General features: G+C 37.1%; 3 protein-coding genes across 3 annotated transcripts in view; all 3 read left to right on the top strand.

The window, feature by feature from the left end:
* Positions 1-551, top strand: part of LOC101308292 — a 5,169-nt gene extending 4,618 nt beyond the window's left edge. The window contains exon 6 of the mRNA XM_004301314.1: positions 99-551. Within this exon, the coding sequence (XP_004301362.1) occupies positions 99-551 (453 nt within the window). The remainder of the gene's footprint in view (positions 1-98) is intronic.
* A 1,358-nt stretch (positions 552-1,909) lies between these two features.
* LOC101293882 (carbonic anhydrase-like) lies at positions 1,910-4,635 on the top strand. The gene is made up of 10 exons (XM_004299678.1): positions 1,910-2,032; positions 2,105-2,202; positions 2,299-2,351; positions 2,850-2,963; positions 3,038-3,086; positions 3,229-3,342; positions 3,427-3,480; positions 3,781-3,863; positions 3,948-4,053; positions 4,299-4,635. Exons 1-10 carry the CDS (start codon positions 2,017-2,019, stop codon positions 4,500-4,502), a joined length of 891 nt encoding a protein of 296 aa, XP_004299726.1. The 5' UTR covers positions 1,910-2,016; the 3' UTR covers positions 4,503-4,635.
* A 1,184-nt stretch (positions 4,636-5,819) lies between these two features.
* Positions 5,820-11,640, top strand: LOC101293589 (AP-4 complex subunit mu-1-like). The gene is made up of 13 exons (XM_004299677.1): positions 5,820-5,958; positions 6,303-6,397; positions 6,654-6,857; positions 7,080-7,196; positions 7,314-7,442; positions 8,219-8,345; positions 8,574-8,677; positions 8,784-8,888; positions 9,098-9,192; positions 9,871-9,958; positions 10,079-10,139; positions 10,224-10,297; positions 11,174-11,640. The coding sequence occupies exons 1-13, from the start codon at positions 5,901-5,903 to the stop codon at positions 11,270-11,272; spliced, it is 1,356 nt and encodes a 451-aa protein (XP_004299725.1). The 5' UTR covers positions 5,820-5,900; the 3' UTR covers positions 11,273-11,640.
* Positions 11,641-12,079: the final 439 nt, after the last annotated feature.

Genomic DNA, 12,079 nt, shown 5'->3' with positions numbered 1-12,079 from the left:
ATTCTATATATATATATATATATATGTGTGTGTGTATATATATATATATATATATATTCACCAACTCAACCCTAAATTTTGTGACTTTGCATGGGCAGACGGACAAGGCGTCGCTGCTGGCGGAGGTGGTGCAACACGTGAAGGACCTGAAGCGGCGGGTTGATGAGCTGGCGCGGCAGGAGGGAGACACGTCGCTTTTTCCGGGAGAGGTGGACGAGGTGAGAGTGAGTTGCGACGGTGAAGGTTTTATGAAGGCGACGCTTTGCTGCGAGGACAGGCCGGGTCTGAACCGGGACTTGGTGAAGGCCATGCGGTCGGTTCGGGTCAGGGCGGTGAAAGTGGAGACGGTGACGGTGGGAGGGAGGACCAAGAGTGTGGTGGTGATGAAGTGGACTGGTGGTGGAGGTGGAGAGGAGGAGGTGAAGGATTTGAAGGTGGCTTTGAAGGCGGTGGTGGAAAATCGGGCGTCGGGTCGGGTCAGTTTGTTGGGAAAGCGGGCTCGGTTTTACGGGTCTGTTTATAAGGATGATGATTCATGCTTGAAAAGTTGAAAGGAAAGCATATGTGATCATACGTTGGTGTATAGAAGGATTTCAAGTTTGAACCAAAGAAAGTTTGAGTCTTTGGTCAAAACAAGATAAGAACTTTTGGGGGGTAAAGAATCAAAATGTTTGGATGTATTTGAGGGTTTAGGGTTTAGCAAAGAAAAGAGTTGCTTTGATGGAATTAGCTAGATAGGAGTGGATACTGCTTTATGAGATATGGAGTAATGGTGTAATATTTTGTTAACATATGTGAAAATGGTACTGCCAATATTTATCTGTGTGTCAGTACCATTTGGTCTAGCGGTATAGTCTTCTCTTAGTAAATGAGAGATTGTGAGTTCGACTCTGTAATATGAGATATTGAGTAATGGTGTAATATTTTGTTAACATATGTAAAAATGGTACCGCCAATATCTATATGTGTGCCCAGTATCATTTGGTCTAGCGGTATAGTATTTTCTTAATAAATGAGAGGTTGTGAGTTCGACTCTGTAATATGTGATAAAAAAAAAACTATTTGTGTAGAACAGTAGAGGATACAATTTATGTGTCAAAAGCTAATATGGCCTCCATTTGTCTTGCGTGAGATGATTCCTTAGTTGATCAATAACAGTTGGTACTGTGCTTCTGATCTTAAAATTGTACCAAATTTACAGCTTCATATATATTGGAAAAAGTGTGGCTTAAATAAGAGCCATTTTGAATCCCAAATCGAAAACGTGAAACAGTCATCCTTGAGTTATAAGAAATTGTACCACACACAATAATGTCAAGGTATTTTGTGTAAAACTCCAAACCCGTTTCTCCATCGGGTGGCTAAAGTGGGGGGAGTATCAGCATTATTGGACCCGTGTGTGTGGGACCGGTGAGGCCCGTCGGCCGCTTCTGGGTAACAAGTGGTATCAGAGCCCAAGCGATGCTTGGGACTTGGTGTCTGATACGATCGAGTTGCAATTTGGTGGAGCTCTCGTTTGGATTGATTGGGATCCCGTTTCAAGTTGTCAAGGTAATTCTAGGCCAATTTGTTTGGCTCTGACCAAACCCTCTTTGAGGTTTGCACTAGACCTATAATTATGGGCTTCTTGTGCAATTTGGTATCAAATCTTACTCTTTGATTGGCAAATGGACCCCTGTGGTTATTGACCCAGAACTTTGGTGCTGAACTGCCTTTGAAAATGAAGTAAGCAAAGGGAAAGATGATCTGGAAGGGCCAAGTAAGGGCCCATCTCTTGCATGCTCCAAGTGATCTGGAATTCTGGATGACTACTACTGCTGATAATGATATGCTTGGCGTTCAGACATTGGATAAGATCAAAGCCCTTTTCTTTCTTTATTGTACTCACGTTTCATTCAATCCAATACAATCTTTTTCTTCCTAAAAAAACAGAAATGAAAAAGAAAATGGTAGCTTGAAGTATATATTAATGGTGCTAAAACATACTGACCACCAAATGTGAAGGCGGGAAGAGAAATGGTCTGGCCAATCCGTAAGTTCTGTTCCGAACTGAATGTGAAGGACTCTGTGTTTGTTTCAAGTTAATTTGTTTACTTCATTTCAGGCCAAAAAGCTTCTTGGATGGCAGCCGTAAGTACTCTAGGACCTGGTTTAAGAAATACCCATCTGGGTGTTCATAAACACTCCTCTAGATCAAACCAGGTACTTCTTTCAAGCTCCTGATCATCCTTTTTTTCATGATAAAGATGGTTTCTTTGTGCTGATACTTAGATTTTTCTATACCCATATGAATCCTAGAGAAATTTGGCACAAGCTGAAGAAACCCATCTAGGATTACTGCATGAAATCAAGTAAGTTTCATCACTTCATGTATATTTTTGAATTACCTGTATTTGCAAATTGGTTTGGTTATTGGGACTGTGAACTTGCTATGGTTGTGATCCTGAATCAAACTTTTTTGCCCTTACAGTGTCAATTAGTTTGTCAGTTTATAACTTCATATATACTATTTCCCCTAGTTCCATCTTGAAGTTTCTTGCTTTACCTACTTTAATCTCAAGGTGGATTTCATATACAATTTCGCCCATTTGGACTTGGTGTTTTAAATTCTTGGGTGTAGCTAATTTCATAGAGGTGATATTGCTTGATTAGTCCGTTGCAATCCATGTATACTTGGATCTGAAATAGAAAAATGAGAAAATAAAATAAAATAAAATTATATGCATAAAGAGTTCTTATGTACAACTGTTGCAAATCCATTTCTGATTCATATTATAAATCAAGTTTGAATTGTAACAACTGCTGTTTTATCCAAAGTAACTTTGTGATCTCCTGCTTTTCTTATGTAGAAGGCATCCAGTTGTAAGACCGGAGGCTTTGAGTGATGTGTCAAAAGCTAAGAATGGACTCAACTTTGGTGAAATGAAGGATAGGTTTCTCAGTTTCAAGAAGCAGAAATTTTTGTAAGTAGAAATTAAAGAGTTCAACAGAACTTCATTACATATAGATCCTTGGGGTAACTTATACTGTTCTACAGGAGAGAGTCAGAGCATTTCCAAAATCTAGCTCAAGTTCAAGATCCTAAGGTAATTATTTTGTTCTGTGTACTTGGATATTATTCAGCTTCTGTTACATATATTGTTCTAGTGCCTGCTTTCCTGTTCCGCTTCTTCCTCTTGTAAATGAAACAATTACATAGTATATATGACACTTACAAGTTCAAAACAGTTTATGGTGATTGCTTGTGCAGACTCTAGAGTATGCCCCTCTAACATACTAGGCTTTCAACCTGGAGAGGCCTTTATGATTAGAAATGTAGCAAACCTCGTTCCCCCTTTTGAGGTATTGAGTCTTCTGTGTATACTATATATAATATCTAAATATATACACCAGCAAATCCTTAAGATCAACATCTGTCTTTTGTAGAATGGAGCATCAGAGACTAATGCAGCCCTCGAATTTGCAGTAAATACTCTTGAAGTAGGTCATCTTATTCTTATATCTCTCCCTCCCATCCATTTATATGTCTTACAAAGGTTGGATCAGTGATTCATCAAAGATACATTGGTTTATTATCCAAATCAACACACAGAAGTTGTTTGGTCAATCTGCAAAGTCGGGCTAGGGAGTTAAGGTCTTGTAGAACTTGAAGTTTTGTGTTGGTAGAACATTTTCTAGTAAATAAAGTCCAGGCGACTCGCATTTCACTTCAGTATCTTCTCTAGCTGACCTGACCTTTCTATTTTCTTTGGAAACGGAAATGTTGGTGGCTGACTTTAGGTTGAGAACATATTTGTCATTGGCCACAGTAGTTGTGCAGGAATTGAGACCCTCATGACAATGCAAGATGATGGTGATTCAAGGTTTGATAAATATTCCTTTTCTTTTTTATGTCTACATATCAGCTTAGGTGATCAATAGTCTCAAAATTCTTCATTTTCTTTCAGTAGCTTTACGCATAGATGGGTTGTGAATGCTAAAGTTGCCAAATTAAGAACAAAAGCTGCTGCGCCGCACCTTAGCTTTGATCAGCAATGCAGGTACTGTGAGAAGGTACTATTGTCAACTTATTAGGCTCATCTGTGTTGATACCTAAACTGTTTGGTCTTCAAAAGCAATCTCGCTCAAATTTGTTTCTTAGCTGATTTGTCTGTCGATCCCTCTTATCTGTGGTGACATTATGTTAGCTTGCACCTCCGATGCTTAAATTATATTTTATTCTTGTATAAGTTCTAGATTGTTTTAATAAAGCTGTATGATTCCAAAGCTTTAGGTAACATGCTTTATTTTTATTGCAGGAATCGATCAATCGTTCGTTATTGAATTTGCTTGCATATCCATGGATAGCAGACAAAGTAAGGAAGAAACTGCTCTCAGTTCATGGAGGATACTATGATTTCTTGAATTGTGCATTTGATAAATGGACACTTGATGTAAATGGTAGCAACAATACCCTAGGGGGTAAACACTACTTGGTGAAAGATCGAGAGCTTTGGTTGTGATCCATTTCTTGCTTCTTCTATTCAAAACGTCTCTCTGTAAATCATTAATGTATGATGTAAATGGTGTTAAAAGTCACAAAATACAGACAATTCTTAGTCCTGTAATATATAATGACCGATTTCAATTTGTGTGAAAGTGCCAAATAAAAGTAGGACAAAGAAATATATTACAACTAGATAAACCAGGATTTGAGATGGACAATAACACTAGCAAGCACACTTATTTTATTTAAGCCTTGTGCTGTGGTTTAGAGATCTACGCTTTTGTTGTTAACTTTTAATTTGAGTCGGATCAGTGTGAACGGTTGCATCATGTTAATGGTGATGAACTGATGGTATGAGTTGCTTATTGGTTGTCTAATTTTATTTATAGATTTTATATAATTTTTTCATTTGTGACTCATGATAAGTTGTGCATTAAATTGATGCCGCGTTTGATGAAAGCTGATTTCATTTAATTACAAAAATGAAATTTGGAAATGGAGGACAATTTTGTGATTGCATGCGTGATTTTTTTTTTGAATTAAATTCAGTTTACCTCATTGTGGTTTAGAGGTGAATTCATGTTAGTCCTTAAATTTTTAATTTCATCAGATTACCCTCGAGCTCTTGTTTTTCTGTCTGTCGTCTCCTATTACTTATGCTATGTCCAATTGGAATGTTGAAATTTGATGACGTGTGATGACGTTTTGGGGGTTGAGAAGCTAAATTACTAGAAAAACAAGAGCTCGGGGGTAATCTGATGAAATTGAAAGTTAGGGACTAACATGAATTCACCTCTAAACCACAATGGAGTAAACTGAATTTAATTAAAAAAAAAAATACACGCATGCAATCACAAAATTGTCCTACATTTCCAAATTTCATTTTTGTAATTAAATGAAATCAGCTTTCATCAAACCCGGCATCAATTTAATGCACAACTTATCATGAGTCACAGATGAAAAAATTATATAAAATCTATAAATAAAATTAGACAACCAATAAGCAACTCATACCATCAGTTCATCACCATTAACACGATGCAACCGTTCACACTGATCCGACTCAAATTACATAACTACCATCTTCATAATAAAAAACCTAGTTTCCGTCGGTCTTCACCATCACCGCCAATCCGCCATCAAACCAGCGGGTGACTCCTCCGCCGAAAACGTCCGGTAACTCAACCGTCAACAGCTCCCACTCCTCAGTCCAGCACCAATTGTGAGCAAAACAATAAAGGATCTATTCAAGAAAAATAAACAATAAAGGATATAATGGACATTTAAATATATTCTACCAAAATATTATACCAAAAAAACCCGAATTTATAATAAGAGAGAAAAAATTTGAGGGTGAGAGGGAAGAAACGACGACCACATTTGGGAGAGAAGAGAAAAGAAGAGAGAGAGCGCCATGATCTCGCAGTTCTTCGTGCTTTCCCAGCGTGGCGATAATATCGTCTTCCGCGACTGTCAGTCTCTCTCTCTACTCCTCCTTTTTCACTTTCCAATTCTTCTTCTACTGCTACTTTGATTTTTTAGCTTCCCGATCTGAAATCGATCGCCGGCTCTCACTTCACGGCGGCTCAGTCTTGTTTCAGATCACTTTTTGACTTCTGTATTTCAATTCAGCTATAAATCACTGTTCTATTCAGTTCTAAACTGATTTAGATTGCACGCGCTTATTGGATTTCGATTTTATACAACTAGAAAACAAGATCTTGAGCTTTAGTTTCTAAGAATCGATGCTTTGTGTGAACTTTGATCGGATTGAATGTGCATTTTGTTGATGCATGAATTTTGTGGTAAACTGCAGATCGCGGCGAAGTTCCGAAAGGAAGTGCTGAGATATTCTTCAGGAAAGTCAAGTTCTGGAAAGAAGACGGCCAAGAGGAAGCACCACCTGTCTTTGTAGGTATTATCTTACTGAGGAATGTTACTTTTCGCACTGTCTCCTCGTTTTTTCGAGTAAAAAAAAACTTTAGAAATGATGGTATACTTATTAGACAGAAAGATCATGTGAAGCGTATCAGATTATCTCTTTTCTTAGGTTTCAGTAAATGTGTGCTATGCGTATGATTTATGTTATGTGATTGTTGTATGCCGATCTCGTTTGTTGTGCTGTACTTTTTTTTTCTTTGTAATTTTTTTGTTTCGCTGTGGACAGAATGTGGATGGTGTCAACTACTTTCATGTGAAGGTCGTTGGACTCTTGTTTGTTGCAACTACAAGAGCTAATGTATCGCCATCAATTGTCTTGGAACTTCTACAAAGAATTGCCCGTGTCATCAAAGATTACGTTGGAGTTCTCAATGAGGATTCTATCAGGAAGAATTTTGTGCTTGTCTATGAGTTGCTTGATGAAGTCATAGTGAGTTCCTTTTGTACTGTTCATTCTTCAAGATATTTGGTTCTTTCGGAGGGGATTATATCTAGTCTTTATTTTGAGAAGTGTTATAAGCTATGTTTTCAAAATTGGTTGATACACCTGACAACTGCAATCAAGTTATAAGTACTTTCTGATATTTTTAAATGATCTATGGAGTTCGGAAATGTGCAACTTCATGTGAGTTGACTGGTCTTTTTGTGTCAGGATTTTGGCTTTGTGCAAACAACATCAACTGAACTGTTGAAGTCTTATATATTCAATGAGCCAATCGTCGTTGATGCTGCACGTTTATCATCTCTTGGATCTCCTGGCCTGTTTATGGTATGATATTGTCTATTGGTTAGTTGCATTATCAAATACGTGGTGAACAGGTTGAGATGATAATTTCTTCTGGAGTGATAGCACTTTGGTTGTTGATCTCAATATTTTTGCATGCAGCAAGGGACAAAGAGAATGCCTGGAACAGCAGTCACAAAATCTGTTGTTGCTAATGAGCCTGGGGGTAGGAAGAGGGAGGAAATTTTTGTGGACATAATCGAGAAGATCAGTGTTACTTTCAGCTCTAGCGTGAGTATAGTTGTCTTCAATTCATTTTTTATGTATAACCCTTTGATGGATTCTTTTATTTTATTTTATTACTACTTCTTTCTGAGAGGTGTATAATAGGGAAGATTTGATGTCTATCTTAATATGTGTGTTAATTTAAAAGTGTTGATCTTACCCTACTGCAAGTTTGTGAAGAATGGACTAGTGCTTTAGTATAGAGTTATTCAATGCAGAGCATTAATTCAGACCTTATAATGATTGGTGTATTAGAAGACAAGCATTCGAAGGAGAAGAGAGGGAGAGGAACAGGAAGAAGGATTAGACATAGAAATCCTGCATTAAGTTAAATAGTTGTCATTTAATTTAAGAATTCAGTCACTAGCCAAGAAAAAGAAATTAGCAATCCGTTATTTTATAATTTTCCTTAGTAGTACTAGGTGTTAAATAGTTACAAATTGAGATTTATAATACAATGTCCACCAGTTAAGAGCCAAACATGTACTAAACACTAATACCCTATTAAAGCATTTTGGGGCACTAATTTCTACCTAAAGGTCTTGCTTTAGGTCTATGCCCTGAAGCCTTAGCCTCGATCTTCTATCCAAGTGCCACCGGATCAATCTTTCTTCTAAAAATCCTGTAGTACATGAACTATACTCTAATGAATAAACTTTACTCTTCGCTCTTTAACTTTTTAACCAAACTTAAATTATTATTGAAAATATAGAGTGGAGTACTATAGTGCCCTTAATTTTTCACTAAGGGGTATATTTTAATAATATGTTGTCATTGGACAGGGGTATATATTGACTTCTGAGATTGATGGTACCATTCAAATGAAGAGCTATCTCACTGGTAATCCAGAAATCAGATTAGCTCTTAATGAGGACCTCGGCATTGGAAGAGGTGGAACATCGGCGTATGGTACTTCTCTAACATGTGACAGACTGAAATTATGGTGTCCATGTTTACAACAATGTTTTGACAATGACTACATTCATACAAATGGTGCCATAAAGTTTGGTGGCATTATGATAGTGTGTGAAGATATGATATAACTGGCTCTTGGTTCTTTATCTACTGATGAAATTTGATTCTTGTCAAATTCTTTTCTCATCTTTTGACTTTCTCAACTTATGGTTTCCATTACAGACTATAGGAGTTCATTTGGCTCGGGGGCAGTAATACTTGATGACTGCAATTTTCATGAATCTGTGCGTCTTGATAATTTTGATGTAGACAAAACTCTTACTCTGGTAAGTGCAATGAGTTATTCTTGTTTGGATTGTGGATAATTTTATTTTATCTTATTTTTTTTTTGCATTAAGAAATTAAATATTTGCTCCATGATACTGATGTCAGGTACCCCCGGATGGCGAATTTCCTGTCATGAACTACCGTATGACTCAGGAGTTTAAGCCTCCTTTTCGTATAAATGCTCTGATTGAAGAAGCAGGATCACTTAAGGTGAAAAGGGTTTTTTTAATTTAGAAAGTGTACTTAAACGTATATTATATATTTAAAACACTATACTGAAATCAAGAAATTAGTATGTGGATGTACTATATGATGGCCTTTCTGGAATATGTATTCCTTTTCGACATTGCTGTTGTTCAATTTCATTAAAATATCATTTAATTCTGCTTGGAAATTACAATTTATAATTTGTAATGTAGGCTGAAGTGATTCTGAAGCTATATGCTGAGTTCCCATCCAACATTACCGCAAACACTATTTCTGTACAAATGCCACTACCTAAATATACTACGAGGTAATCTGTTACTTCCATTTATGGTGACAGAGTATTAGATATTTCTCGAAACGCTCCCTGTAACTATGCTATCATAAAAAGAAAAGTTTCCCCTAGGAATAATAACACGATTTCTCTTATAGATTTCCTGTGGATATTCTAATGGTGACATCGGGTTTTAAATTATGTACAACAATACTCCAGTCTTGATATGATAGAAACCTTTTCTCGTTGTAAATTAAAAAAAGGAAAATACAACGCATCTCCCCAAATTTGACACATGATGACAGATTATAGGGATGATAAAAAAAGCAAAGAGGGAGGTTATATAGAGTCATCCATAGTTCTATTTCACAAGCCTATGGCGAGGGAGTCTTTTAGTGTGAAAATTAGCACATGGAAGAGGTTACTTATTTAGATCAGCTGATTAAAAATTAGTAGGTGGTGAACTGTTCTGTTCTATCTTAAAACCTAATAAAAGATGTAGATTATGGTGGCCTGTCTTTGAGTAATAGCCAATACTTTTGAAAGTAAATAGACCGTTTCCTGTCCGGGTATGAATAAGGTATAGACTGTAGAGATGAATAAGAGACCCTTTTCTGTTCATAGTTTATAAGCATGACAAGTCAAACTGCCCGCCTTGCTACTGTTTTATACTGTTAATACATCTTCACTTATTCTATGATTTTGTTATTTCAGAGCCAGTTTTGAGTTGGAACCAGGAGCAGTTGGACAATCAACAGATTTCAAGGAAGCAAATAAGAGGCTTGAATGGGGTTTAAAGAAGGCAATAATATTTCATTAATCATCTCTTGTATTTGTATAATTGAGTTATCAAGCAGATATTAAGCTGTCACTCGATTCTATTTGATGCATCTACTATACTGATAAGTGCAATGCACAACAGATTGTTGGTGGTTCCGAACATACCCTACGTGCCAGACTGACGTTTTCACAGGAATTTCATGGTACAATTTACTATGAGTTGAGTATTATCGTTAATGGCTTTCATTACCTGTGAATGCTCATGGTAGAATCGTTACTCAATACAGGAAATATCACAAAAGAAGCTGGTCCAGTTAGCATGACGTTCACAATACCTATGTATAACTCTTCAAAACTTCAGGTAAGCCACTCTCATAAAGTCATAATCTTGATACTTGACTGTTCAGAACATTCAGAATGTTTATACAATCAATTCAATCTTTTTTGCATTTCAAACTTTAGGTTAGGGTGGATCCTGTTGAATCCTTACATGTTTTTCTGTTGCCATGTATGTCCTGTTGGGTGGTAGATGTGTGAGTTTAGTCTGGATGCTAGCCCGTCATGAAATAAGATTAAACAATTTACACCTAGTTTCAGTAGAATAACACTCCTCTAAAAGTCCATAGTTTGGATTTGAATAAAAGTGGTTAGTATAGTAGTCGAGATCTTATACCCTTATGCCAAGTTGCCAACCCACATCTTTACTCCATCTAAACTATGGCTGCTGAAATAGTCTAACATGTGAGTTCTCCAAAATTTGTTCTGAAGAGGGGTTAGTTTGCTAATGAGATTTTGTAACCCGGATGTTTTAGAAGAATTCCCTAGACTTGTCTGAAAGCAGAATGGCTGCCAATTAGCAAACCAACTCATTCAATCACAAGTCAAAGGCCCCAAGGGCCCTTGCACAAGGAGGAGGAGAGCTTGGTCACTTGGTGGGTGGGTAGGACTACGTACTTCATCAATAAGATATTCATGTAATGAATGGCCCCTTTAGCAACGCTACCCCAATTCCTGATTGCAAAGTAATGAAGAAAAAATAAATAATCTTTTTATCCGTGGTGGTCATGGACATAGGCAGCGCATGTCGAATGGGCACTTTGTAAGTTCTTGCTTTGTTTTTAATAGGCAAGGAGGGTTCAGACCTGTTTATGTTGTTTTCTGAAGATTGGAAGCTCCACTGTGTTGTTTATCTCCATCTCCCTATGAATGTGCTGAGATAAATGTTTGTGTGATGCAGGTAAAGTACTTGCAGATAGCTAAGAAGTCTGGAACTTATAATCCATATCGGTGGGTAAGATATGTTACTCTTGCCAATTCATATGTTGCTCGTATATGATGCAATGAAGCTACATTTGTTGTGCCATTTCGTGATTGAAGAACGGAATCTTTGAAAACACTGGATCTAGTTGTGAGATATCTAATGAAACCTCTGCACTCTGTTCTCTTTTGGTGGGTTCGGATATTTCTCTATTCTGCTTCAGTGATATAATTCCTTGACTACATTAGATTATGGGTTGCATTTTGTTAGTCGTACTATTGTATTATTGAATCGCTCTTTGTGTAGTGGTTGTGTATTTGATGATAACTCAAATTGCAGCGGATAGCTTCCCTTTTTTTTTTTTGTCCGAGTTGAATGTCATCTGAAGAAAGCCTCATCAAAAATGTATGGTTTTATCGACTTGAATGAAGATTGTATGGTTTTATTGACTTGAATGAAGATGTCTGCTATATTTGGAAAGTCGTTGCTCTGATGTCCAACGTAACCACGACATATGAAAAGAACAAGGATGGTTCCTTCTTTCTTTTTTTGACATTTGTGGTATTGGTGGATAAACAGTTAAGCTAACGACGATGCTTTACAGCATCTAGCATCGCTGGTTTGAAAAACCACTCCTGGATGATTGTAACCTGTTGTGTTTGCCTTTAGTTAGCCCAACTAAATCTGCCTAAGAATAGCTTATTGGTCACAAAGAACCAAAATCCGCCTCAAGTCGTCAGTCATCCTTTTAGGGAATCTGGCCATAAGTCAAAGAGAATTGATGGATGAATACCCTACTCTCACCAACTCTTTCAGGTGTAGGAAAATCCGTTGTAACGTTGCGACCGCTTCTGGCATTATGTAGGAAAGTCCGTTATATCATTG

The sequence above is a fragment of the Fragaria vesca genome, linkage group LG5 (genome assembly GCF_000184155.1).
Source record: "Fragaria vesca subsp. vesca linkage group LG5, FraVesHawaii_1.0, whole genome shotgun sequence".
Lineage (NCBI taxonomy): Eukaryota > Viridiplantae > Streptophyta > Magnoliopsida > Rosales > Rosaceae > Fragaria > Fragaria vesca.
Note: the sequence above shows the minus strand (reverse complement) of the source record. Positions and strands in the feature narration are given on the sequence as shown.

What these genes read in the sequence shown, in the direction of transcription:
- LOC101293882 (XM_004299678.1), top strand. An exon ending in CTCAAGTTCAAGATCCTAAG is followed by an intron (nt 3,087 to 3,228) that starts GTAATTATTTTG and finishes AGTTCAAAACAG; the next exon opens with TTTATGGTGATTGCTTGTGC. An exon ending in TTGCAGTAAATACTCTTGAA is followed by an intron (nt 3,481 to 3,780) that starts GTAGGTCATCTT and finishes GGCTGACTTTAG; the next exon opens with GTTGAGAACATATTTGTCAT.
- LOC101293589 (XM_004299677.1), top strand. Translation starts at nt 5,901, where the DNA reads ATGATCTCGCAGTTCTTCGTGCTTTCCCAGCGTGGCGATAATATCGTC. An exon ending in AGGTGGAACATCGGCGTATG is followed by an intron (nt 8,346 to 8,573) that starts GTACTTCTCTAA and finishes TTTCCATTACAG; the next exon opens with ACTATAGGAGTTCATTTGGC. An exon ending in AAGAAGCAGGATCACTTAAG is followed by an intron (nt 8,889 to 9,097) that starts GTGAAAAGGGTT and finishes TTTGTAATGTAG; the next exon opens with GCTGAAGTGATTCTGAAGCT.